Here is a 27163-nt window from a genome sequence, read left to right as displayed (position 1 = left end):
ACACACATTAGATCATACATATCTGGACATTATTAAACACTTGATATGGTGCTACGTTGACATTTGTGTTTATCTTATATAAGGCAGAGGTTAAGTAGAGGCTGGAAGAAAATCTACAGTGAACTCTCTTGGGATCGGGTTTTATTTAACGTTTTAATTAATGACTTCGACACAATGAGCAGAAAGACACTTCTGGTGCAAAATCAGAAACACACTATACAGAAGGAAAACAACGGAGAACACCACAAAAAACCAGTATTAGACTTAAGGACTATGGAGTGCAATGTCCTGCACTTATACAGAAATAAATTAACATGTTATCTCAGAAATCTTTATCAAATGGAAATCAGACAGAACCTGACAAGATAACCGGAAAGCATCAGGCCCAGGCCGTGAAAATAGCAAATACGATTTAACCATGCACAAAGCAAAACGTTTCCCTTTCTTCCACTGAAGAAGGACTTGGCAAGATTTAATCTGCCATGGCGCATATTAAGGCTAGCACACAAGGAGGGAGGCGACTGGCACAGGTGCAGAGAGGGGCTACCGGGACGGGGAGAGAAATGGGGACTCGGCCCAGCCGGGAGGATGCCGCCGGTTCAACCTGGAAAACGAGGACTAAGAACGGCGTCGGTGGAAAACCCTCCTCCCCCGGGGCTGACGCTCCTCCTCTCCCCCTGCTCTCGCCGCTGCCTGCCCGTCCCTCCTCCTCCTCCCTCAGCCTCGGGTCTTACCGCGGCGCCGGGCTCCTCCCTCAGCCGGGCTTCACCCTCTATCCCCGGGCCCAAGGAGCCGAGCCGCCCCGCCCTCCCCGCGGCAGCACCACACTCCACACCCGTCCCCACCACCTGGGGAGGGCTCCTCACGTCCCACCGCTCCATAGCCACCCCCTACTGGTGGCAGCGCCGTTGCCGCGGCCGTTGGGGCCGTTTCCAACCGCCGCCTCAGGCGGGAGGTGGGACCACTCGCCCTCTAAGATGGCGGCGCCGGGCCCACGCGGTGCGCGCTGAGGCGAAAGGAAAAGAGGCGGGGGGAAGTGGGGCGTTCCCTGGCGACATGGCGGCAGCAGAGAGCAGGGAGGAGGGCGAGAGGCAAGATGAAGCAGAGGAAGACGAGGTGGAGGTTGGTGGGTGGCGGCATCGGGACGCGTTCGCCGGGCGTTCCCCTGATGTGGAGCGGCGTTAGGGGAAGAAGGGACGCGGCCCGGCCCGGCCGGCCCCTCTCGGGGCGTGTCCCGCCTGTGGGCTCGGCTCGGCCCGGCCCGACCCGGCCCCCGCGGGTGCTGAGGGGGCCGGGACCGGCTGCCTGTGAGGGGCCCTGCGCCTTCCCTGCTGTGGGCCGCCAGGGCTCAGCACCGGCCCTGGAGCTGCAGTGAGGGAGAGGGTGGATTTTCTTCTCTCACCGTGTCTCTACGGGGCTCCTCTCCCGGGAGGAGGGCCGGCGGGGCAGGCCGGAGGCGGGAGGAGAGGCGGGCGGGGGGCCGCTGTGGCGGTCGCCGGGCTGGCGGCGGGCACGGGGCATGTCGGGTTGCTGTGTCCCGAAAGCCGCGTCGTTATGGCTGTTTCACTGACGGTTTTCTGGAAAACAACGTTGTCAGAAAGCAATCTTCCAGTTTCAGTCGCTTCCTACCCCCGTAACATCCGAAAGTACAAACTACCGCTCATCTAATACCGTGTGTATTCATGGGTATCTAGTGGATGATGATTCTTGAAAACACTTTTTGTCCTTGAATAAAAGTTTTTTTGAGGTGGCTGGTTTTTGGTTTGGTTTTGCTTTTTCCTTACCCAAAACTGTAAGGAATTATGAACAGGAATTGATTGCAAGGCAAAGCGTTACAAAGAATTAAAACTTAATCTCTCGCTGTGGTGTCATATTTCGGTAGGTACTAAACTTTTAGAAAATGCATTTTGGAATATGGAATTGGTCATATTGTTATAATTAATAAGTCACTTACATGTGTCAATTTCACCCTTGAAAAATGAGCTCCCTGTCCAGCTAGGAAGAAAATCCCAGGAAACTGGGTGTGAAACAGATGTGTGAAGGAGTAGTGGGTTGCTGTATTCCGCTGGGTATTGCATTATGTCTGCCATTTTTTCCAGAAAAAATGCAGAATAAGTCAGATCTGGGGTCTGCTTATTCTGGGTCTTTGTGTGCTAGTTTGGTTTTTATGGGGTTGATTGTTGTGGGGTTTTTTTGTTTTGTTTTTCTCGTGAATTCAAATATATCAATTACAGATGCACGGTATAACCTTATTTTGTAGGAGCAACTGGTCATGGTGGAACTATCAGGAATTATTGATTCAGACTTCTTAGAAAAATGTGAAAACAAATGCAAGATTTTGGTGAGTGATTACAGCACAATAGGAAAGGGGTAAGTCAGTACGCATGTGAATAAGGGACAGGCTGTTTCTAAATTCCTTGAAGCTGATAACATTTACATCAAATCTTTGATAGAGCACTGCGTGTACTGGCTTGGCTGTATTTGGCTGCAGATTGTGAGCTTCTCTATGTCAGAAATGGCATGTGGTTTTGAATATAGTGTGTAACTATAAGGAAGTATTTTCAGAAGTATTTATAAGCTAGGGCCATTATCCCCTCTGATTTCAAGCTCTTCGTTCAGTTTTTAAAATGATGTATTTAACATATTTTTAAAAATACTGTTAAGCACATTTCTTCAAATAATTTGAGCACAGCTGACAGGTAAAACCAAAATCTTTCTGAATTGCACTGTATTTACTTTTTTTTTTTCAGATACTGCCTGGCAAGTTCAAGTGTTATAAATGTAAAGGATAATTGGGTCTTAAGCGTTTGGTAAACAGTTTTGGATATTATTTCCTTCACTTAGGTTATTGTAAGAATCTAGCCTACCTGTCCTTTTCCTTTTATTTTGAGTTGTTTAATCACTTTGTATGGGACAAACTTTATTTGCCTTTCAAAATCTACTTCGACTATGTGAGCCGTATAGTTAGATAGCACAAGTACTATTGTTATGCAGAGACTTTGTGAAACTAGACCTTTATTAAAGGCTGCAAAGATGGAAGAGAACTTCTCAGAGTATGCCACTGATCAGAATATATGTGAGGTGGCAAAGTCAATTCTGAAAATCTCAAATGTAGAAATACAATCAAAATTCACAACTTATCCATCACTCGTTCAATATGCTTTTGCAAGCAGATTTGCTTCCTGGATCTGACCTAAGTCGCTTGAAATGTATTACATAGCTGTTTCAGTACTGGTGGCTGAATGGCTACATACTCCTCAATAGCGTTAATCTGATTCTTTTAAATTTTGTCCTTTGAGATGATCTTGTAATGTTGCTAGAAAAACTTTTAAGTACTGTATCCTGCTCGTATCCAAATCTACCTGTGCTCACTCCACAGAGTAAGGATTCCTTGAGATTTTTCATAATGGACAACTGTAGTTAAAACTCCAATAAAAGATTCAGCTTTGTATTATTCTGTTTAGCAAGTTTTCTGTGATGCTGGTCACATAAGGGGAAGACAGTCTCCGTTTTTGCATAGTCCAAAATCAAATGCAATCAGCTAGAGAAATAAAGTTTTGAATATTGAAAACCTTAATGCTGCTGCCTAGTAACACTTATTAATTTTCTGTAGAAAAAAAACCCAACCATAAATATGTTCTATACGTTACCTTAATGCTATTCATGTTCTTAACTTGCGCGACAGAAAGAGACTCACAGAGTTTGAATCTTGCTGGTCTTAGATACTTCTGTTTGTTAAAAGTACAAGACAATAATTGCAGAAATTCCTGTCAACCTGTGCGATATTCTGTATTTTACACAATTTACTACATAGTGGTAAATCTTCAAAACTTTTACCATGTGCTTATCTTCATGTCCCAAATAACGTTGATGTTCATAATGTACTATTAGAAGACATTTTGCCTTAATTAGGCACCATCCCTGGCGGTATTTAAAAGACGGGTAGACATAGCGCTTAGAGATATGGTTTAGTGATGGTTTTTGTCAGAGTTAGGTCGATAGTTGGACTAGATGATCTGAAAGGTCCCTTCCAACCTAGGCAATTCTATGATGCTATGATTCTGTTCAGGCATTGCTTTTTATCAAAATATTGTTTCTAGTTGTATCTTATGTTAAGAATATCAGGATCCTGGCCTGTGTATTTGGAAAAGCTCTGCTACAGAGGAAGGAATGAGCGGATAGAACTGCTGCCTGACTCTCCCACTCCTTGTTTAAAAAAATAAAATTACATATCAGCAATTTCCAACTCCTTCACAATGTAGGTGCGCAGTAATCAGAGCAGCTTCTGTGACCCTGCAGTTGCGCTTCTCGTGCTGGTGTGATGCTTTATGCCAGACTTCTTCCCCTTGTGTCTTTTCCAAAGAATTTGAATGTGCTCCTGCTTTACAGAACTGGTATTAGTTGGAGCTTAGAAAATAACATAATTTTTTCCTGCAAATATGTATATTTTTATTTGCTTATTTAAAACTGAGCTTAAATTAATTTATTAGAGGAAATAACAGCATTTTAAAGTTATTTTCTGTAATCTAAATAGACAGTTGGCTGCAGTTTGCTTTAAATTTCTTTTGTCCTTTTTAACATACTAGAATATTTCCTATACCAATTCAGCATTGTTGGTTTTGTTATTACTCGAACAGTATTATCTGCTTTATTATTTTTATTTAATAAAGTAACGTGTAAGATGATGGACTGAAAAATGGTCATTATGTTTTCATTATTTTTTTTTTACAATGCACTGATTCTACAGTAACATTGGCTAAACCCTTTGTAACAGTTGTTACCACTGCTCAACTAAGCCTACTACAAAAACAGAAAGAAAACTCCTTCTCCCCCCCACCCCTAATGTTTAACATTGTAGAAGACCTTGGGGTCACTTGTAATGATTAAAACTAATAAATATTGATTTAATTGCATGTCTTGCCATTCTTTCAGGATTCTGCTACTTTCTGTAAAATAATGGCCTCTCCTATGCTCTCTTACCCGCTTCCATAAGTTTTAAAGATGTTTTAAAGATGTGCTTTTCTTCATATGAAGTTGATAGTTTGAGAAAACTTTACAGTCTGGAATCCATTCCTTCAGTACCAAAATAAACTTTTTATTTCACATTTACAGTGTTATGGAACACTTATTTTACTAATATCCCGTTATGTTGGTTTTTTACACTATTTATCTTTTCAAGGAATTGATGTAATCTGGATTCTGCTATATCTGTCTTCTCTAGTCTCACAGTAAGAGATTTGCCTGGACTAATGGAAACATGACATCTGTGCAATTTTGTCCCTCTTTTTGTAGGGAATAGAGACAGAGAGGCCCATTTTACAAGTGGACAGATACGTATTTGCAGGAGAATATGAAGGTAGGAAAAATGATGTGGATACAATCTCTCTTTTTTTCCTGTGACCCAAAGAACTTTCTTAATGTCAGTCAATCGCACTGTGAATAGAGAACATGGGCCTGTGAGGTGCTGAAGTTCTGAGCAGCACCAGTCTGAGTTCATTGCTAAATTAGCCATGCACCCATTACTTACTGGAGAGTATGCCTGGAAGCTGACTGTGGGCTGCACCAGCTGGTATTTCTGCAGGGAAAAATGTGGGACATAAAATGCCTTAAAGTAAGTGCTTGTTTTCTCCTGTATAAGCAGGACTGATATGTTGTGCAATCTGTAGTTCTCCCATTTGCCTTATGGTTACAACATTCGTCTGGAAGAAAATGATCTGGAGTCCTCTCTTGTAGTGACTTTCAATGACCGTGATACTCCTGTCTTCTTTCTGAGGTGGCAGTGTGGGTTACCAGCGCTGGGCATTTGCAAGGGGCTGGAAGTCAGAACATTCAGAGAGCTGTGCCAGTGGGTACAGTATGTAAGCTCTCTAAAATTAGTCTCTAAGACTTTGTCACTTTGTTTTCCATAGATACCTTGGGAACCTGTGTGGTTTTTGAAGAAAACACAGAGCATGGTAATCATTGTGATTTTATGTCCTCTTTATTGTGGCAGCCTGGGAGGTTAAAAATAATATTTATCTTGCATCAGTTGATAGTGGAATTCACTATAATGATTGGGGTTTGGGTATTGTGTTTTCTCCTCTCTTCATAGTAGATGCAGAAGGCAACCAAAAAGTACAGCTGAAATACAAGTGCCATACAATGAAGAAGCTGAACATGACACGGACGCTTTTGACAGAGAAGAAGGAAGGAGAAGAGAATGTTGGTTAGTGCCTCTGCTCTTATGCACAGGGACGTGGATGGATTATGCTTAGGAGTGTCAGCCTTGATTAAGTGTTTGATTCAAGAGCATGCAGAACGTTAGAGGAGCTGGTGACATCACTGAACCATACACACTGAGCCAGCAATGTGCCCTTGTGGCCAAAAAGGCCAATGGCATCCTGGGGTGCATCAAGAAGAGTGTGGCCAGCAGGTTGAGGGAGGTCATCCTCCCCTCTGCTCTGCTTTGGTGAGGCCGCACCTGGAGCACTGTGTCCAGTTCTGGGCTCCCCGGTTCAAGAGGGACAGGGAACTGCTGGAGAGGGTGCAGCAAAGGGCTACCAAGATGATTAGGGGACTGGAACACCTCTCTTATGAAGAAAGGCTGAGGGACTTGGGTCTCTTCAGCCTGGAAAAAAGACGGCTGAGGCGGGATCTTATCAACACTTATAAATACTTAAAGGGTGGGTGTCAGGAGGATGGGGCCAGGCTCTTTTCAGTGGTGCCCAGGGACAGGACAATAGGTAACGGGCACAAACTTGAGCAGAGGAAGTTCCACCTAAACATGAGGAGGAACTTCTTTCCTTTGAGGGTGGCAGAGCACTGGCACAGGCTGCCCAGAGAGGTGGTGGAGTCTCCGTCTCTGGAGACATTCCAAACCCGCCTGGACGCGTTCCTGTGCAGCCTGCTCTGGGTGACCCTGCTCTGGCAGGGGGGTTGGACTAGATGATCTCCAGAGGTCCCTTCCAACCCTATGATTCTATGAATGCCCCCAGCATCTGGATAAAAACCTGTAGCTATATGTCTTGGTTAAGTTGGTTTAGCCTACACATGTTGTTGTTAATTTATCAACAGTTAAGTTTCTCTTCGTTTTAAGCTGGTCTTTATTTATCAAATGCCTTTCTGTTATTCATAGTCTTACTTTTCAAGGAAAATGAATGATTTAAGGCCAATGGTGAGACTCACCACAAAAATTAGTCGAAGTTCTTGAAAGACATCTTGCTATCTGAAGTGATTCTTTTACTTAAGTGTTGGTCAGGCTCAGCCTTCATACCAGTCAACTTAAACTAAGAAAAAACTACTGTTAACTCTAAATTTTTTGTCACTAATATCAATTTTCCTTCTTTGCATCAGGTGGAGTGGAGTGGTTACAGATCAAGGACAGAGATTTTTCCTACAGCAGGCCTAATATGATTTGCAGCTTTCTGCGTGAAAAAGAAGATTCTGAAGAGTCAGCTCAGGCCCAAGACAAATTGACTGAAGAGTCAGAGGGAGAGGTGAGTGGCGGAGGAAATTCTGACATGAATTGTGATCTGGAGAAGCAGCACAGCTTGGAAATAGATGCCTCCCTCCCTCTGCCCGACAGCCCTGCTTCTGGGGCAGAGGATTCTCCATCTGGAAGTATTGCCTTAGACGATGCCCCTCCATGATATCAGCTCTGATCTTTTCAGGATTTCTTCATGGAGTTAATGGGCCAACTTTTGAATGCCAACTTTTGTATAGGCCATGACATGATTTCCAGTTTTTCTGAGCAACTAACAGTGGAAAAATGGGCATTGTGTTCTTGTGCATTGCTTTTATGTTTGGATTATAGTGGTGAGGGTTTAAGTGTTTTTTAAAAATGCTGATTGGAAATGTGTGTGTATCTACCTCAAAACTGAAGAAGAGGAAATGGTTACATAATTAAAAAAACCCCTACCTTAGAAAAATGTTGATGTATTGTACATTATGGGACATTTTGTAAAAAGGAAAAAAAAATCGCTTAAAATAAAGTTCTGAATTTTTCAAGTATAGCTTCACCTTGTGTGCCATATTCAGCTGCATGCTGTGTCTGTTCTTGTACCGCAGTTATGGAAAGAAAAATTCAACGAAGTGTGGCTTTTGTTACTTGTTTGATTACTCATCAGATTGCTTTGTTTGGATTTTCTCTAGCGTCCTTTGTCCCCCTGATGGACCTTAGAAATCCTTCAGGTGGGAAGGGAGGTCTCTCGCCCAGCTTCCTAGTTAAAATAGGGTCAGCACTGAATTCAGGCCAAGTTGCTGAGGGCTTTGTCCAGTCAAGTCTTGAAAACCTCTGAAACTGAAGTCTAGGATTAATGAGGCATCTGTCACTCCTTCACCCTTTTTGTATATGAGATAATGTATGTTATACAACAGGAAGTCTGCCCCGTTCCCTGTAACTTCTCGGCTCTGATCTTCTCTGGCATTTTTCTGAAGGTTTTTATGCCTAAGATGCTGTAACCGTGCATCAGTGGTTCCCAAACTGATCCACGTGACTGTATTGCGGCCCCTGGCTAGTCTGTGCGTTGATATTTCATATTGCTACATCATTGATATTGTCACGTAGTGTTTCATATAAAAGTTGAGTATGTGGTGCATTCATGATGTTTTCTAAAGCGCAGCATTTTTTTAAACATAAAACATTTTCTTCCTGGCCTTTCTCCTCCTACCTTTCTCTGCCTCCCTCAGAATAGATTAACTGCAACAATGCTATGAGGATGGGAACACCTAATTAATTCCTGCATAATTATGTAATACTTTAATTAGTAATGATCAGAGGAGAAGTTCACCCCCACTGTTGTTCACAGCACAGGATCAGTAAAGATAAGTCATCAAAACAGCGCAAGAGCTTCAAACTATCAATTCTGCTATTCTGTTGTTCCATGTAGAAACAACTGGAATTGTGGGGGAAGGGGAGGAAGGTGAGGAAGAAGAGGGAACACCTTCTATATGCCTCTGGCTTGGGTACGGAGCTTTCAGGTGGTTGTGTCTGCGCCTCAGGTTTCAGGGAGGCTGCTTAGCCTTCCTTCTGGATTTAACTGCAGTCGTGGAAGTTTTAAAGCCTTGTTCAAAGTTGATTTGTGTGGTGCTGAGAGACAGAGGGTAATTACAACTGGAATAACGATCTTGGGACTGTTATGAACGGGTATAATGTACACGCTGGTCTGCAGCGGGGAGCGCTGGCGCTGCTGGGCTGCGCTTGCTGGCAGCCGAAGCTCCTGCCGGAGCGGCTGGGCAGGCTGAGGGCAGAAAGCACTCGCTGTCCTCTCCCAGAACAGAGAGGCGCTTCCCTCAGTCTATTCTCCATCAGCTTGTGAATGTACCAACTCTCTTATGTTTTCTTAACTAATTGCTAAATCTGTCACTGTGTATGTGTGATTTTATTTTTTTTAATTATGTGCAAGGTATATTCTAGCAGAACTGGCTTCTGGCCTTTTTCAGCCTTTTCTTTCAGTAGTTCACTGAAGCTGTTTCTTTGTTCTAGTTTATCTGGGTATCAGGTGGGGTTTTTTTACCATTTTATGTATATCATAAATGATAATCACCTTCATAATGTTTTTTAGATTTTGAATGTTATGTACAGTGCTGAAACTTTTGTTTCTACTATTATTAGCCCTAATTTTTGCAACCATCCTCACTCTTTAGCTGTCTTTTCCTCCATCCTCCCAGAAAGCAGGTGCTAGAGTCCACTGCTGCTGATAGCAAATTCTGCATCTTTATTGATTTCGCCCCCCAAAAAAAAAGCCCAACAAGGTTATTTCAAGTACAGTTCAAAATTGGTGGTGGGAAGGGCGTGGAGTGAAAAGGGCACTGGGTAAGTACAACAGCCGGAGGTAGGATTACCACCGTAACCAGCCATGCCCCGTTGCTGTACATGGCTCACATCCCTGCGCCGGGACACCAGACCCCCTGCCCCCGGCTGCTATTAAACACGTTTTCTGTGTGTGACAGCTACTGGTGTACTCGGTGTTCAGCCTACTGATAAAATCAGCATTCGTTTTCACTGTCAGCACTTAGAAAAAAAAAGATTAAAAAAACCTCGCAACTACTTCAGAAAAGATTCAGCGACAAAGCAGGCTTCCACCAGGCGCGATTTCACTGGGTATTTTGCCTTTCTCGTACCTTTGGTTTTCAAGTGGCAATCAAACGGCAAACTTAAGGTATAATGCAACAACTTGAGCGAATTTAACTCCCACCACCCGACCGCAGGTTTTTCAATGAAGAACAGATGGTGATGTTAGAAGTGATGTTACCGCATCAGGCATTGTAGGCAAAAATAACATCTTTGGTATTTGGTTTCTATTGCGTGTATGGCCGCGTTCTCCAGTCACAGAAGTTCCATCGGTCTTCCCGAGTAAGTAAATTTTGGGGGAAACGGGGCTTAAAAAGGGCCCGCTTTAGCTGCACCACGTTAATGTGGTCCCCGATGCACCGGGGTAAGCGAAAAGCTCAGAAAGGAGCTGACCGGCCGTCGCTGCCGTTACGTTCGGTTGCGTAACTGCATCAGTGTTTATCATTAGCGGTATTAACTAATTTCCAGCCGCTGCGTAGCGGGCACTCGTCACTGAGGCCCGGGAAAGCGGCGTGGGAAAACGCCCAACCAGCGCCTGCCTCCCTCCCTCCCCGCCCCACGCGGCGGATGTGACGTACCGGATGATGTTTGCCTGACGCTGGCAACGTGAGGCGCGCGCGTGAGGCGGCCGGGCAGCCATGGACGCGCTGGACCGGGTGGTGTGAGTGCGGCGGGGCCAAGGCGGGCGGCGGGGCCGGTCGGGGCTTCCCCGGGCGCCGGGGAGCGTGAGCTGGGCCCGGGGCGGCGGCGGTGCGGGGAGGGTTTCCGGCGGGAAGGCCGGCAGGGAGAAAAGGCCCACGGAAAACGGGCGGGAAGGAGGATGAAAGGGGCGCCGGCGGCGTTTTATTGCTGGCGAGACCGCCCTTACGCAGTCGGTGACTTGAAAGGGACCGGCTGGTGCTGGATTTTGCGTGGTTCTGTTCGAGAAAACCGTCTTCGGCTGTGGTTGGAAGTACCTGTGCGGGGCTGTTGTTTGTTTGTTTGTTAAAAAAGAAAATAAATACAGTGCTTCACGGAGAAGGCATTAAAAGCTTTATGTTCATCTAGTGGAGAAATGTTGTTCTCCTCAGTGGTGCCTGGTGACAGGACAAGGGGCAACGGGCACAAGCTGGAACACGGGAAATTCCGTCTCGACACGAAGAAAAACTTCTTTCCTTTGAGGGTGGCAGAGCACTGGAACAGGCTGCCCAGAGAGGTGGTGGAGTCTCCGTCTCTGGAGACATTCCAAACCCGCCTGGACGCGTTCCTGTGCAACCTGCTCTGGGTGACCCTGCTCTGGCAGGGGGGTTGGACTAGATGATCTCCAGAGGTCCCTTCCAACCTTTACTATTCTGGGATTCTTGAGCTGTGTGGTTATTAATTTATATAAGCTCCATGCCCCTGTAAGGCTGGTGTGTTTCACCTAAATAATGCAGGGTGCTGCTCTCTGGTTGGTGCCAACAGATGCACCGTACTTGAGCTTTTCTTTCAGATGCTATTGATGGAACTTTGTTTTCCTTCTCATATGCAAGTCTCCGACTTGGGGAAGGAGCTGGTGTGAGGGAAGCTTTCAGCCTGTCAGTAGTCTGTGGGAATTCTGGTGTGGCTTAAGCTCTAAATTAGCAGAAACTGAAAAGCCCAAGAGTGTAAAATCACCTTTGCTAGCGTGTGGGGGGACAGAGAGGAAGAGGAGTGGCAGTAAAACACATTCATCCAAGACTGGGCTTTTGGCATTGACTGCAATTCTGCAGGTTGGGATTAGTTTGAGTAACTGAGAAATGTTGCTTGAACGCAACTTGTTCCAATTCTTGTTTTGTTTAAACTGTTTTCTGCGGTGTAGGGTGTTGTTACCAATTTTAAGTTTTTAACTGTTATTTTATTGTTACAGAAAGCCTAAAACTAAGAGAGCAAAAAGATTTCTTGAGAAGAGAGAACCCAAACTTAAAGAAAATACGAAAAATGCTATGCTCATAAAAGGAGGAAATGCAAACTTAACGGTGACTGAAGTGCTTAAAGACATTGTAAGTTGTTGGATGTAGTATGCAACCTTTAATTATATAACCTTTTGAGCCATGCCAAGAGTACCTTTCTTTCTCTTTATCTTACAATTTGCATATTCTCTCCTGCAAAAGCAATGTTTTCATACTCCCCATTCCTTGACCGGAATTCCAAAGGTGTCATTATTTACCCATTGATGGAGATTATTCTCTTCCAATTTCTTCTTAGCCAGAAGTTTTAAGCTCATTCTCTTAATGAACTTTTTTTTTTCCCATGGTTGTCCAGTAGGTAAGGTGAAGTGTTTCAAGTCCATTTGAAAACAAGAGAATTAGGTACTGGATCACACAGCTGAAGTCATATCCCAGAATCCTTTAAACTGCTTATGTGTGTTGATATGGAGCTTTCAGCCTCTCCCAAGACTTAAACTTAACAATCTCGTATCCTAACTCCATACCTGAAAATATTACAGCTGTTCCTGCACTCTTTCCTTTCCTTGCTTTGTTGTTTTCTTGCCATCTTATGCCGATGATAATCAGCTTGTTGTTCACTCCCTGTTTTTCCTCATGCCACTAAAAGCAGAGCAATTCCGTTACATGGCTTTGATTTCAGCTGTTTCTCAGTTACTTTGATATTTATCAGTGCCTAGAAATAAGTACTTCTGCAATTAATTTTGAACCAAGGTTAGTACTACTAACTTGAAGGGCATTATTGTGAGCAGACCTTTTGAAGGGACTTCTTTTCTAGGTTGACGTGCACAAACAATTACTGTATTTCATGTGATCATGTAAGTGGTTGGGTTCTAGAAAACAGTGCTGTGTACTTAAATGTGTTAGGGATAACACGTGTTTAACTCTGTCTTTTGCAGTATGCTGTGAAGAAGCCTTTTGCTGTACTGTATAAAAAGTAAGTGGTCTCGCTTTGATATCTTTTAAGGCTTCTGACAAGACAGTGTTTGGTAACAAAGTCATATGAGGAGTGGCTGAGGGAGCTGGGGTTGTTTAGCCTGGAGAAGAGGAGGCTGAGGGGAGACCTTATCGCTCTGTATGACTACCTGAAAGGAGGATGTAGAGTGGTGGGGATCGGTCTCTTTGCCAAAGGAACAGGCGACAGGACAAGAGGAAACGGCCTCAAGTTGCACCAGGGGAGGTTTAGACTGGATATTAGGAAAAGTTTTTACACTGAAAGGGCTATTAAGCATTGGAACAGGCTGCCCAGGGAAGTAGTTGAGTCAAAGATGGGTAGACATAGTGCTTAGAGATGTGATTTAGTGATGTTTTTTGTCAGAGTTAGGTTGATGGTTGGACTAGATGATCTGAAATGTCCCAACCTAGGCAATTCTGATTCTATGATTTTAAAGCATGACTAGAGATGCTGTCTGGCATGGGGGCTCAAACAATGGACAGGGTTGCAGGAGGTGTCTGAGGTTCATCATAAATTTCAGTAGACTGGAAAAAAGCTACATGTGATCGATGTCGGTGTGAGACCAGTTCTGTGCTGAGTGTTAAGGAGCAGGATTCAGCAGGCTTGAACAGTCGGCTTCTCTGACTGATCTGTGCAAACAGCTAGTGAGGTTCTGTGTCCGTTGGGTAGGCTGGAGTTCTTATATCCAAATTCCTACAAATTTGAGTTACAGATAATGACGATAGGTACGTCTTGCTCAAAGTGGGAACCCAGTATCTGTATGGATGTAGTGCAGAGACATTAATTGTAATAGCTACCTTTAATGTTGGATGAACAAGCAAAGGCAGTCATTTATGAAGTGTCACTGGTGGTGGTGTCTGGAAGTCAGGCCCCAGGAGACGGGAAACATGGAGGAAAGTACTTAAAATGGCAACGGTGGCACTAAGGAACTCCTGGCAGTATTGACGTGGCTTATGGTTTGAACTAAAACTGAACCTCTAATGCTGGAGTTTACAGTAGAATGCAGAATCTGAATGTTACCAGAGAACTAATTAGAAGTGCTTGTCTGGGCCTGTCTCTTTTTTAATCTTTTTTTTTTTTCCTTCCCCTCAGGAAAAATATTACCAGGCCTTTTGAGGATCAAACATCATTGGTAAGTATAAACCACGTCTTCTCTTATGACGTTTTACAGCCTTGAAGTCATGAAGAACTTTATTGGAGAGTAATTTTCTATTCCTCTGTGAGGAACTAGATGAGAAACAAAGTTTATAGGGAGTTTGGGTAAGTTGAAGGTAGGACTATGTCTAGACTTATGGTGTCAGTAGGCATTTTTTCCCTCTGGCTGCAAGACGGAATTGTCATGTTTTGAGGACTTTGTCTTTACCGTAAATGCATGTTTCTGTAAACTGACAGGTGAATTTAGGAGTCTCTACCACTGTTATAAGTCACAGTGATATGAAAGGAAAAATAAAGCATTTTATTTTGATTTTCTAAAAGTCAGTTCTTTAAAGTGCCATAGCTTATGAACAACTTGTTTTCAATTTGGTGAATTCATAGGTTAAAATAATTAAATGGGGGGGCGGGTCGTAGCTTTCTGGGACTTTTCCTTGTGTCTGAATAGAGGAAGAAAAGCCCAGCAGGGTACCACGTGCAAACATGCGCATCAGCTGTGCAGGCGTGAGATCGTTGCTGAGAGTTCTGTTCCAACATTGACTCAAGAACCATCAGAAAATTGAGCAATTTCAGTTAAATGTGGATTAAGGATCCTTTATTAAAAAGTGAAGGCAGCCAGTAGCAAGTGCTAGAGGAGTTGCTGTTTAGACAGTTGAGGTAAAGCATTTTTAATGTGTTAGGAACAAAAAAATCATTGTGTTTGCAGCATAAATACACCGATGTAGAATGTTACTTAGTCTGCATTAATACTGATGCTGAGGAGTTGTGTTCTGTGCCTCTCTTCTGTTCTTGGCACGAAGCACAGTGACACAGCCAGCCCTAAAATACCTTGAATGGAATGGAAAACTTACTGTAGGCAGCGAGGAAAGATTTGTGACATTATTTGCTGAAACTAAACCTCTTGCAATCCCATAGCCGCATGACTTAATTTCACAGTCATATAGGAATGAGCTGATCGTCAGCTGACCACTGGTTTAAACTTCTGATAATTTCTGGGAAAACAAGGCACCTAAAATCATTCTGATATTTTAAAAGGGGGTCCTACACGGAATTTTAATTCTTGTAACCTCAAAACAATGGGGCTGGGTCATTGAGAACAGTGTCAACGAATAATCGGAGACTAGAAAGGTATGGAAGGAGAAGTAGTTGAACAAATAATGAGGAATAATGAAAATGGCAAGAGAAAATGGCAAGAAAAAATTGCCTGGCATGATCTTTAACACTGCATTGGGAAATAAAAAAAAGAAATGAATTATTATTTGAACCTTGAATCCAGCTGTCAATTTTAGCTTACATAGACCTGGACGTGCTCAAAACTATTCTGGTAAGTGCTGTTGCTCTTCTCATTAAGCATCTCCTAAACTCACGTGTTTGTGACACATACCTTTGCCAAATATTTTAAACACAACAAACTGGAACTCATGAGTTTTATTCTTTTCCTTGATTGTAGGAATTTTTTTCCAAGAAATCAGATTGTTCTTTGTTCCTATTTGGCTCTCATAACAAGAAGCGGCCTAACAACCTGATAATAGGTAGTATGTCTCATTTGGGTTTTTATTTGGATGAAACATATAGTTTTCAATTAATATTTAAATAGCTGGATTTTCTTTTTTGTCATTGTCACAGGCCGCATGTTTGACTATCATGTCCTAGACATGATTGAGCTAGGCGTTGAGAAATTTGTATCCCTAAAAGATGTGAAGGTAAGGAATTGCTGCTTCAGTATTTCAGTGACATCTACTGGTGGTTTTTGTTTGGTGCATTGGCTTTTTGTGTGCTTTGAAGTAAGGGCAGGAGTTGTTTGAAAAAGTGTTTAATGTGGTAAATGAGGATTGCTAATTTGTGTACCCCAGAATGTTATTTTCATGCTCTGCTTTTTATTTGCTTTTGGTTGTTTTGAGCAAACTTGCAACTTTCTTTGGAAATTCTTTTTTCAGTCTTGGTTTATTCCTAATATTTTCATTTTTAGAGTTACAAATTCCTTAGTTTCTGCTCATGGGAGGTTCCTATATAAACTGGCATAGGCTTTTGAAACTGAAATCCCTTTTCCCAAATTATAACCAAAGAGGGTCGCTTTGCTGACTGAGATGATTCTGAAACTTTCTTTAGCTTTCAGTAGCACATAAATGCCAGTTTTCAGGGAACTATACTTAATTCAGACAGGGAGCTAACATCTTGATTATTTAAACCTGGAGAAAATTCACCTTTTATGGCCCATTTTGGCAAGGCTAAAACATATTTCATATGTTTGTACTTTTGTATCAAGCAATTCGTACACTGAAAAAATAATGAATTTTTATGGTCCCCATTTTCATCACTGTGTAAATTGTCAGGAAAGTCTAGAAGGACAGAGAATCACAGAATGGTTTGGATTGGAGGGGACCTTAAAGATCATCTAGTTTCACCCCCTAATATTTTCCTAGTATCTAGTCTAAATCTCCCGTCTTTCAAGTTTAAAACCATTACCCCTCATGTTATCGCTACACTCCCTGGTCGAGAGTCCCTCCCCAGCTTTCCTGTAGGCCCCCTTTAGGTACTGGAAGGCTGCTATAAAGTCTCCCTGGAGCCTTCTCTTCTCCAGGCTGAACAACCCCAACTCTCTCAGCCTGTCCTCATAGGAGAGGTGCTCCAGCCCACTCATCATCTTTGTGGCCCTCCTCTGGACTCGCTCCAACAGGTCAATGTCCTTCTTGTGCTGAGGGCTCCAGAGCTGGATGCAGTACTCCAGGTGGGGTTTCATGAGAGCGGAATAGAGGGGCAAAATCATCACCCTTGACTTGCTGGCCACACTTCCTTTGATGCAGCCCAGCATGCAGTTGGCTTTCTGGGCTGCAGACGCACATTGTCGGCTCATGTGGAGGTTCTCATCCACCAACACCCCCAAGTCCTTCTCCTCAGGGCTGTTCCAAATCCATTCTCTACCCAGCCTGTATCTGTGCTTGGGATTGCCCAGACCCAGATACAGGACCCTGCACTTGGCCTGGTTGAACTTCATGAGGTTTGCATGGCCCCACTTCTCAAGCCTGTCCAGGTCCCTCTAGATGGCATCCCTTCCCTCCAGCATGTTGACCACGCCACACAGCTTGGTGTCATCAGCAGACTTGCTGAGGGTGCACTCAATCCCGCTGTGCGCCTGCATTGAATAAACTACCTTTTATAAAGGTGTGTCTTTATAACACTCTTTATAGCAGGGAAACTGTAGTCAAGTATTGTATTTGGCCAAAAAACAAAGTCCTTCCATACGCATACAGTGGTGTTCATTGAAAGAAAGTGTCTATACTGTCCATATTGATCACAGGTCACAAGAATTTTTTCATTCAGTGTTGAATGGGTAACCACCTGTTAAGTCCATAATACGTTCCCTGACACGGTCTGAATTTTTGTTCTCTTTTTGAATTCTTATTCCACAGAATAGTAAATGTCCTGAAGGAACAAAACCTATGCTGATATTTGCTGGTGACATGTTTGATGTAAATGAAGAATACAGAAGACTGAAGAGCCTTCTTATTGGTCAGTATTTTGATTATTTGAGCAGTAGGATTGCATAAATCTGTAGTAATACGATCTGTTGGGAAATGCGGGTTTGTCAGTAAATGTTTGCTTATGTTCAGCACAGAAAGAAAATGAGCACAGGCACTTGTAAATTTCATGTCACATGAAATTAAGGAATCATCATGACTTTGGGGGGGGGGAAGACTAGCCTAAAAGACTATGAAGTTGAAATTTTGTGTTCACTAAAATTCATTATTTTGATTGTGGGAAAATTCTGACACTTTTTGAAAAGTCTTTACCTTGTAATTGTACTGCATCATCACTTTTATAATCAAATAATATTTTTGAAGTATCTAATTTGAAATCAGTGGATTAAGTTCAGAAAGTGGGATATTTTTGCTTAGAAAAAAGTTGAATCAGTATAATTGAGCTTGTGTTTTTATAATGAAAGCATTTTCTGTTGGAAATTTGACCAGTTCTAACAAAAGCGCCGTTGATTAGAGTATTTGGAAAGAACATGTGCAGTAAAAATGAGCTGTAGATAATAGCCACGTCATAACCTCAAGACAGGCTTGGAGCTTAGTAAACACACTGGCATAAAGTTTCTTACTATCTCAGGGTTGGAAGCTCTGGAAGATAAAGCACGTTGTAGTTTATTTTTTTTCTAGGGAATTACAAAAAAATGATTATACTTTTCTTAGGGTAGCTTTTTGGGATATAGAAGTCATATGGTATCGTGTCTCTTGACACTTAAAAAACGTGTATAGAACTAGATCCAGTAAGTAGGGTAGTGGTGTTTTTCTTTTTAGTAGGTTTCCTAAAAATAGATCACTTTTCTTTTTTTCTTAAGCTCTGGTAAAATACTGAAACCAGCCCAGTAAGACCAGTCTTGTTCTTTCATTTCCATTCTTGGATTCATAATCTTACAGCTTTGCAAGATCTTCCTTTCATATAAAATAAATGTTGGTTGGGCTCTTTTTTCTAGGCACTGATAAATGATTGCTCTTTAGAAACGCACCTTAGAAATGAGGTGAGATTTTTCCTCTTAGTCTTATAATTCCTTAAAGCGAGATGCTTTATCTGGAATGAGACTGAAAAGGGGGCATGGGAGGAGAAAATTTGCATCCTCTCACTACAGCTGACTGGTTCTTGGGGATAGATGAAAGGCTAGTAACTGTGCCTATAAACGTTTGAAGGTGGGTGAATATTGAATACAAAGATAAGTGAGTTTTCATACCTCCTGTCTCCGTCACTGTTAATGAATATTTACACTGCGGGAAGAAGGTGCATTATTTTCTGAAGTGTATCGTGCTCAGGCATCTGCACGTTGTTGGTGATTGGCATCCAGATGTGCTCGTGCACCTCATGATCAAACAGCTTGATACCTTAAATGGAAGACATGCATCATTAGATAGTTGCCAAATAACTACCTAGTCTTTCCTGCCCTCTTTCTTTTGATGTTCATCTGTCCTTTCTCCTCTCTTATGTATTTGCCTTTAATGACTCTGCAGTCAAATGTACTCAAATTGACACCCAATCTTTCTTCTTGAATATAGTCCAAGAACTCCAGGTCTTAATGTTCTGATGGCTTCTATGAAATACCTAGATGCAAAACAATAGACAAAGGGGAAGGTTAAGGAGTGTAAAGGCTTGAAGGTATCACTAACAAATTAAAATCATTGTGGTAATAGTTTGAGCTGCTTCAAAATTGCCCTTAACTGATAGGCAAGAGCTGATTCTTTCTGTTCCTGCAAAAGATAGTGCTTTTAAGCCGCCACTCTATTGCTAAGAAAGATAGAAAAATGTCTTTATAACAACAAGAGCAAATATTTTGTTACTGTAGCAGTATTGTTGGGATCCCAGGGGGAATGTTAGATCGCTAACAGCTTCTTGTTGCCAAAGCAGTGTGATGCCAGCGATGCTGGTGAACAACCAACCCTCATTTGCCTTTGTGGTATCAAAAGGGTTTGTGCATGTTTGGAATATCATCTTACAGAAGTGTCTTAGTAAAATTAAAGGCAGGGGTGAGTTATTGTCTTCATGGTAACCAAACCCTGTAGCCTGCTTAAATTGTGAAGTGCAAGAAGTTATTTAGGAGAAATAAATGGCAGCTGCGTTTTTCTTCAGAGACCTGGAAGGCAAAGACATGCCATTCTCTTTTGGTTTGCGTTGCATACTGACGTGGTAGTGTAGGAATTGATTTATGATGTAAGTTCTTGGAATGCAGTTCATGAAATTCTAATAACTTCTTATGCTTGTATTTATAAAATGTTTCATCTCTTACAACACTCCCTGCTTGCTAGTTCTGTTATTGCACACCCGTTTCATCTTAAAAAATGGCTAGGTGCTACATGACTTGCTTATGCGCTTTCTAAAATGTTGCTTTCCAGGAGACCTCCACAGTTTTAGATTGACCATCAGCTTGTTCTTCATATTGCCTTCCTCACACAGATTTTTTTTGGAGAGTCTCAAAGATTTGTGGGTTCCTTCTGTGTGAGAAAGGGGATGGCTTGGAAGTGCCTGGGATGCAGTTTAAACTCTTCTAATGCTAACCAGAGCTACATAGGTTACAGTGTTACCAGCTTTTGGATATGAATTGATGCAAAAAGAAGTGCGTAGGCTCATGTTCCAAAATAATTTGGGAATTTAATCTGGAAATGGAAAGATCCTGTGAAGCTCTCTGCAGGAAAAAGTAAATCAGAAGTTCTCGAAACGTGTTGAGCACAAGGGAAGAAAGAACTAGAAATGGAAGGAAAGGAGAAGGCAAGTCTCTAGTCCAAGCAAAGCAAAAGTTGTAAATTAAGAGTACATTAAAAAAACTTTCAAGGTATACTGAAGCATAAGGCTTCTGCAGCTGTTCAGCATTGCCAGGAAACAGAAATTCCTGACCACCTGCGTTTGTTTGGAAGAGACCATCCTGTGGGTAAAAAGATGTATGATGCCACAGGAAAATACGAAAGGGAGATGTCGCCAATAAAACCACTGTAAACGTAAGCTTGTGTACCCACAGAGAACTAGTGGAAGAGAAAATATATGCCAGAAACAAAATATTTTATTCGCAACTTTTCCTCTAACTACAAGCTCAACCCGCAAGAGGAGGAGAGAGAATATTTAATTGACCAAGGACACTTTCTGGCTACGCTCCAGTTGGTATCTGCCAGCAAGACTTTGTTTTGGATGTCACTCCGGTGCTGATACTCTTGAAAAAGGTAGTGCAGGAAAAGACAGCTAGCCGAGGGATCTGAAAATGGGACAGAACGGAAAAGACTGATGTGTTTTGCATGTGTTAGCAGTTCTCCTATGTTTCAGTGTTGCCCTGTCATGTTTATTAGCACACCTTGTTCCCTCCGTCAAGGTCACATTCTTTCTCCACCCTCTGCATATGTTGGACAGATTGCTCTGCTTACTGCAAGCTCTCTGATTGCACAGTATTTTTTTTCATAGCCTGATATAGGAACCTCGTTAGGGATGGCTCATTTTGTATTTAACCTGTATTTCAGTGTTCTCTTTGCAAACTAAGCAAGTGTTTAAGTGTCTTATTTTTGTAGTTATGCGTTGCTTATTAAATAGAGAAAACATTAATTGTAATGACGAGTACTGGTTTACCTAAAGGACAGCAGTGGTTTGTTGTTGGGGAAGTGTGAAAGAAAAATATATTTAAATTTCTTCCCAAGTCAGTGAGAGAAAATGTAGGTAAGAGTAGACGAGATACAGTTTCATTCCATTTTGTATGAGTTTCGATCCTTCTTTGCATTCATCCAAATCTGGCTCTGATTAAGAATCTTAAGTACCAGTTTGCGGAATGATGTCTTTAAACAGATATCAGAAGTAATGGCTTCTCTGTATTGATCTATGTTTAGCTGAGCATGAACTGGCCTAAACACAGAATAATATACATTTCATTTTTCTGACTATAGAGATGAATATCTATAAGAACAGGCAATGCAATTATCTCAAATAGCTTAATAAAACTAAATTACTGCTCTGAAAATACATTTGCTCTTCTCCAGGCACTTATTTTTAGGTAGTGTCTGTATTGCTACCATATTATCTCTGGGAAGTCACTGTGTTGCTGTCAGGATTTCTACACGCATTTGGTTTCACCAGTGCAGGAGCTAACACGTGTCATGTTAAGTTTGGCTCCCATGTTTTTGCAGGGCCGCAGTTTTAGGTAGCGGCTATTTAATGAGATTCCCATAAACTTATGGATTTGGCTTTTCTAGAGCAATCCCATGTATAGCCTTGCTTAGTTAGATGCAATAAAAATATCTGTATGGGCAAGGAGTTCACTTCAGTGATGTGATGCCGGTCCATTATGAAATAAACCAATTTGTTATAGTCATCTGTTGGTTTGATTTATTATTTTTTTTTTCAGCCAAGAAACTTGGCTTTTATTCTTTTTAAATATCATTTCAGATTTCTTCAGAGGTCCTAGTGTGCCCAGTATTCGTCTGGCTGGTTTAGAGTACGTTCTGCATTTCACGGCTCTAGATGGGAAAATTTACATGCGAAGCTATAAGTGAGTATGTGTTTTATCTATTTGTTTGCTTTTTGGTACACTTATCAACTTTTCCCCAAATGTAGCCTGTAGTTGCATAATTGAACTGGCTTGAGCAATAGTTTGCTGTGTTTAAAAACACGTAACGCGTAGAGGCATTCCAGCATAACACAGAGTAACTTGTACAGTAGAAAGAAAACACATAAGCCCTAAACCTGCTTCTCCTCTCTTTGTTGAGCTCCCCCTTCTAGCGAGGAGGATTGCTCCTTCATATGCTTGGATTAATAAGGTGGCGCGAATTAACTTGGTGAATTCCAAGTACTGTCTTAGACTTCATAGATTTAGTCTGTTCTCAGGCTGATTTCTAGGACTCTCTTCACTTAGGTATTTGTCAGAGCATGAGAGGTGGAAGCTGCAGCCAGTGCTACACAAGGGAAAACAGGAAAAGGCAGGACGAGACAATCTTTCTTGCTGCATTGGTGTTCACCCTCACAGTTCACGGCCTTGCCTTAGCAGGCTGTGAGCGTTCATAGCTTGTGTTCCACGCAGTTTTGATTTCTCTTATAACAAAATCATTTTTATCAGTCTTGTTCTTCAAAACAAACAAACAAAAAACTTTCTCGGGTAGTGCCGAAAGTATTTTGCTGTAAACGGTAGTAAATATTTTTCATGTCTATTAATACCCAGGGCACTATTTTGAATCTGAGGAGTGATATGGCTTTCAGGGTACTAGGACTGAGTTTTAACTGATAATACTAGTCTCATTAAAAAAAAAAAAAGTGACCTTAGCCAGGTTATGTTTTGGGTGTGTTCAAATTGTGATGGAAGAGATTTAGTATATTGTAAATTGTTATTGGCAGACATCTTTCTCAATAATAAAGTTAGCAGTAGCAATTGTTTCTAATAGTTTTCCAAACTACAGGATTGAGCCTGCCGTTTAGGAAGACGGATAGATCTTTATCATAGAGGACAATGTTGTTACTTTGGTCGCTTTTCCCTTCCAGGGTGCTTTTGAAGAAATCTGGCTGTAAAATACCAAGAATTGAACTGGAAGAGATGGGACCTTCATTAGATCTGGTTATGAGGAGAACACATTTAGCTTCAGATGACCTTTATAAGCTGTCTTTAAAACAACCAAAAGCCCTGAAGGTACGTACCTTGGAAAGTGTATTACTTCCAAATCTATCCGTGAAGAAGAGCAAAAGCTGAAGTATTAATTATTGTATATTCAACCAAAGTTTACTTTTATATAGGCCAACTGATATTCCTGTGGCCACAGCACTTTTGTGGTGATCAGCTGGCACACAAACTCTCCTCTGGTAGTGTATAAGAACAGAATGAATCTTAAGCTCTAAGCAATGTATGTGACCTTGCTTTTGGGCACTTGATTTGGTAGTTTAATTACTGGTGAAACGTGGTGATGGCAAGGCCAGATATCTGGCTTGTTACCAGAGCTCATGCCACTCTCTACTCAGAAATACTAATGTTCTTCTTCCCTTACAGCCTAAGAAGAAAAAGAATATCTCCCATGATGTGTTTGGTACGACGTATGGTCGAATCCACATGCAGAAGCAAGATCTCAGTAAACTGCAGACACGGAAAATGAAAGGGTTAAAAAAGAGGCCAGCAGAGAAGTCAGCTGAAGATGGTGGGGCTAGTCCCAAAAAGTCAAAATCAGGTTGATAGTCTGGAACAGCTTTGAAAACTCTTTGTACCTGCAAATTTAGTATATATATTGTAATATAAATATGTCAGACATAAAAGATTCAGCTGATGTTAGCTTTAGTTTTATATATAAAAAAAATCTTATTAATGATTTGTCATTTTAAAGGAAACATGGGGGTATTGAGCTTTAACATGGAACTTGGTTATTTAAAATAAAAAATGGGATATAACTTTCTTAGTTTTCTGAAGCTGAGTATTTGTTCTCTTGGTGTTAGGAAACATGCTAGTCAAGCAGGTGACTCGTTTCCCGACCAGTTTTATGGCTCCTATGTTGGGAACCCTTGATCAGTCAGCTCATCTTATAAATTCTATGCAGGACCAGAGTAGTGTATATGCATAATATACACAGTGCAACTACTCTGTTAATTTATTGTTTATGTATTCCAGTTTTTGCACAGCTGCAGTACTCAAACTCTAAACCATTTTCTAAGTGTGAACTCAACAATATGTGCCTGATGCCAGACTATGGTTTTAACTGTTGCACCAAGCCCTGCTTCGTTACACTTGCAGAATCCGGAGTGATTAAGGTGATTTTACTGTATCCATCACCGTGGTAGCAAAGTACCTGATGTTTGCTTTAGGCATAAATGAAACCTTTACAGTTTGAATTTCAATCTTTGATGCTTGATTTGTGCCCAGAATGGAAGTACGTGAAGCAACCATGGAAGGTACCAGTCTTCTTACCCTGCTTTCCTCCTAAGTTTGTGCTCGTGAGTTAGTCAAGATTCAGTTAAAGACTTGGGTAAAGGGGATGAGAGTTTAAGAGCTTAGTGAGACTTTGGTGTGGTGGTCTATATTTTGGAACATGTTTTAAAAAACTTGCTTTTTTTTTTTTATTCTGCTTGTCTCTTTGGAAGCTATTACTCTGCTCTTTAGCGTAATTGTGACAAAAGTGTCCACACTATCAGGAACCCAGCAAGCTTGCTCATTCTAGTTATGTTTTTAGTACTTTATCTTTTTGTGATAGTTTTCTCAGTGTAATCAGCTGAGGTGTCACATTAGAAATAGGTGGTTTGTTATTTTTCCTTGTCTTCTGCGTCCCAGATGGAAGCAGTTGGGCAGCTTTGCTCTTCTTATGCAAGAGCTGAGCCCTAACTGCGCAAATGCCACACGTAATGTTCTTCTTGTGCTGGTTTAATAAGACTTGCAGTGTGAAAATGAAAGGGCTTTAAAAGTTTGGGATATTTTTGGGGGCACAAACATATCTATCTTCAATATATTACCTAAATATTATTTTTGTGTGTGTCGTTAACACAAAATAAATAGCATAGCTCTCTCTAAATCCTTTTCTCGGATCTATAACCATGTGTTTGAGAAACTGATAATTCCAAAAACTACTTCAGATTTGTATGTGCCACCATGTCTTTCTGAAGTGCAAATCACTACGCTTGGTCATAGCTGTAGAAGAATTGTACTAACGAGCATGCTGTCTTTTACAAACTTAGTTGTAAAAGTAATCATAAAAGCCTATTCGTAAAAGACAGTGTGCCCTTAGTTGTAAAAGATGTAAATTGTGTTTTCCTAATTTGGAAGCTGATTTTTGTGCTTAATTTGGTGTTTAAAAAGTGAATTTCATAGCCGTAACGAAGACCATCTAACATCCTGTTAGTGTAAAAAGTGAGAGTTATTCAGCAGCAGCCCTCAGCGATGAGTTGTTGCATCCCGGCATTGGTTTTGTTTAATGCTGCTGCTGGTTTGATCCTTGTGCGAAGAGGAAGCTTGGACTGGTGAGGGCTACTGCACCTGCTGGCAACTGAGTCGTTAGCCCCTGTGGTTACTGCCCGGCTTCTGAGAGATGCAAAGTCCTCCACCACAGGAAGTGGGTCAATGGGGAGAGCCCCCAGGTGCATTTATTCACCCTTTGCAGGGTCTTTCGCCTCTGCTGACTAAAGGTGGAACCTGAAGTGCCTGATGTCCCACACCTGTGGCTGTTTGTGTCCTTTTATTCTTAGATTTGGTACTGGTGAAATACAGTCATATGGTAGACAAAATGCATTACATATGTGGGGCAAGGAGAAATTCACCTGGATATAGCGTAAGGATATTTAGTCTATACTTTTTCATACTAATAATTTTTGAGGTGTGTTGTTAGTAAGGATTAAAGGTTGCTCCTTTTCTAATAAATACTTTGTACTACTCAGAGTGGTGCTGTTTTGGTGCAAACTCTGAGTGAGAAGCGGAAACGCTCCCGTTTTGTTCTCATTTGAGAAACAAACCACTCTGATCTCTGTATGATGAGATAGGACAAAGCCAAATTAGTAACTGAGTTCACCACATTTCTTTTGGGGAAGTTTCAACCTTGCTGTGAAACAATGGTTAAGCCACAAGGCTGGTGGTTAATGTGATTTCAGACCTGTGGCAGGTGCAACTGCTCCTCTGCGTGGTAGCCAATTGCTACATCCTGAGTATCTGATGTAACTCAAGGTGAATGGAGATAGGAGGGCTAAATATAACCTTTCTAGTGGCATGTTCTTATTTCCCAGAGTCTTTTTAAAGCGTGAGGAAATTTGTCAGGTGCTGCGGTGTAGCTGTGTGCATGGGGAACAGAACCGGCGGTGCTCAAAGGGGCCTGCCTTGCCCCAGTTGAGAGGGGCTCGCCTCTCCTCAATTGCCCCTTGCTTCCAGAGTTCACCGGGCTCTGAAAACACATAAGGTGGCCCCAGGGTCTGCCTGGCACAGGCAAGGCGTAACTGGCATGTTTGCTCCTTTCCTTTGGCTTTCATCTTCTTGCCTTCCAACGCACTGGAGATAGCTTTATTTACGGGTTGAGCACAGTAATAAATTCCGTTTCGAGAAAATCCCTGTGGGCACGGCGTGGCTCCCAAGGCTGTACCTGTGCGGTAAAACGGAGGCGGGGTTGCAAATGAGCAGTCAAGCCCAGGCTGTCTTCAGCCTAGCAGGGAGGGTACGATTTTTGCCTTCTGTGGACCCTCGGCTTGCATGCTGATGTTGGCCAGCTGTGCTGCTGGCATTTGCATTGCTACTGTTAATTAGGCTGCCATCATTATAGATAACTAATTATATACGTAGAATTTGTAGTCTGCCTGCACTAGAAGTTTACTTGGCTCTTTTTATGTGTGGTGTAATTTTAAAAAAGTAGAAAGAAGGATAGATACTGTTGAGCAGTGCAATGTGCTAGGCTCTTGGGATTCCCACATTTTGGGGAATCAGCGTGTATAATCACAGCCTTAGCTCTGTGCTAGTGTAATGAGACAGACCGAGCACCAAGGGGAACTGAGTGGCGTGTGTGTGTTTGAAAAGAGCATACGAACTCCTTTCTGTTTCCTGGATTTTGTGGGTTTGAGTTTATCTTCATGGTTCCTTAGCAACCTTATTTGTTTTCACTA

General features: G+C 42.0%; 2 protein-coding genes across 3 annotated transcripts; both read left to right on the top strand.

Annotated features, from left to right (window-relative positions):
• Nucleotides 1-533: 533 nt before the first annotated feature.
• Nucleotides 534-7989, top strand: GTF3C6 (general transcription factor IIIC subunit 6). Of its 2 annotated transcripts, none has more exons than XM_063329776.1 (6): nucleotides 534-1122; nucleotides 2261-2341; nucleotides 5293-5356; nucleotides 5910-5954; nucleotides 6095-6205; nucleotides 7333-7989. In XM_063329776.1, the coding sequence occupies exons 1-6, from the start codon at nucleotides 589-591 to the stop codon at nucleotides 7626-7628; spliced, it is 1131 nt and encodes a 376-aa protein (XP_063185846.1). In that variant the 5' UTR covers nucleotides 534-588; the 3' UTR covers nucleotides 7629-7989. The 2 variants fall into 2 exon arrangements, with proteins under 2 accessions (XP_063185846.1, XP_063185845.1); XM_063329775.1 differs by having other exon boundaries at nucleotides 6092-6205.
• Nucleotides 7990-10559: 2570 nt separating this feature from the next.
• Nucleotides 10560-23991, top strand: RPF2 (ribosome production factor 2 homolog). Its single transcript, XM_063329778.1, has 10 exons — nucleotides 10560-10712; nucleotides 11919-12051; nucleotides 12894-12931; nucleotides 14042-14081; nucleotides 15552-15633; nucleotides 15728-15804; nucleotides 17512-17611; nucleotides 22010-22112; nucleotides 23096-23240; nucleotides 23595-23991. Exons 1-10 carry the CDS (start codon nucleotides 10690-10692, stop codon nucleotides 23772-23774), a joined length of 921 nt encoding a protein of 306 aa, XP_063185848.1. The 5' UTR covers nucleotides 10560-10689; the 3' UTR covers nucleotides 23775-23991.
• The last annotated feature ends 3172 nt before the right edge of the window (nucleotides 23992-27163 follow it).

This window comes from Chroicocephalus ridibundus, chromosome 3 (genome assembly GCF_963924245.1).
Source record: "Chroicocephalus ridibundus chromosome 3, bChrRid1.1, whole genome shotgun sequence".
NCBI classification, from domain to species: domain Eukaryota; kingdom Metazoa; phylum Chordata; class Aves; order Charadriiformes; family Laridae; genus Chroicocephalus; species Chroicocephalus ridibundus.
Note: the sequence above shows the minus strand (reverse complement) of the source record. Positions and strands in the feature narration are given on the sequence as shown.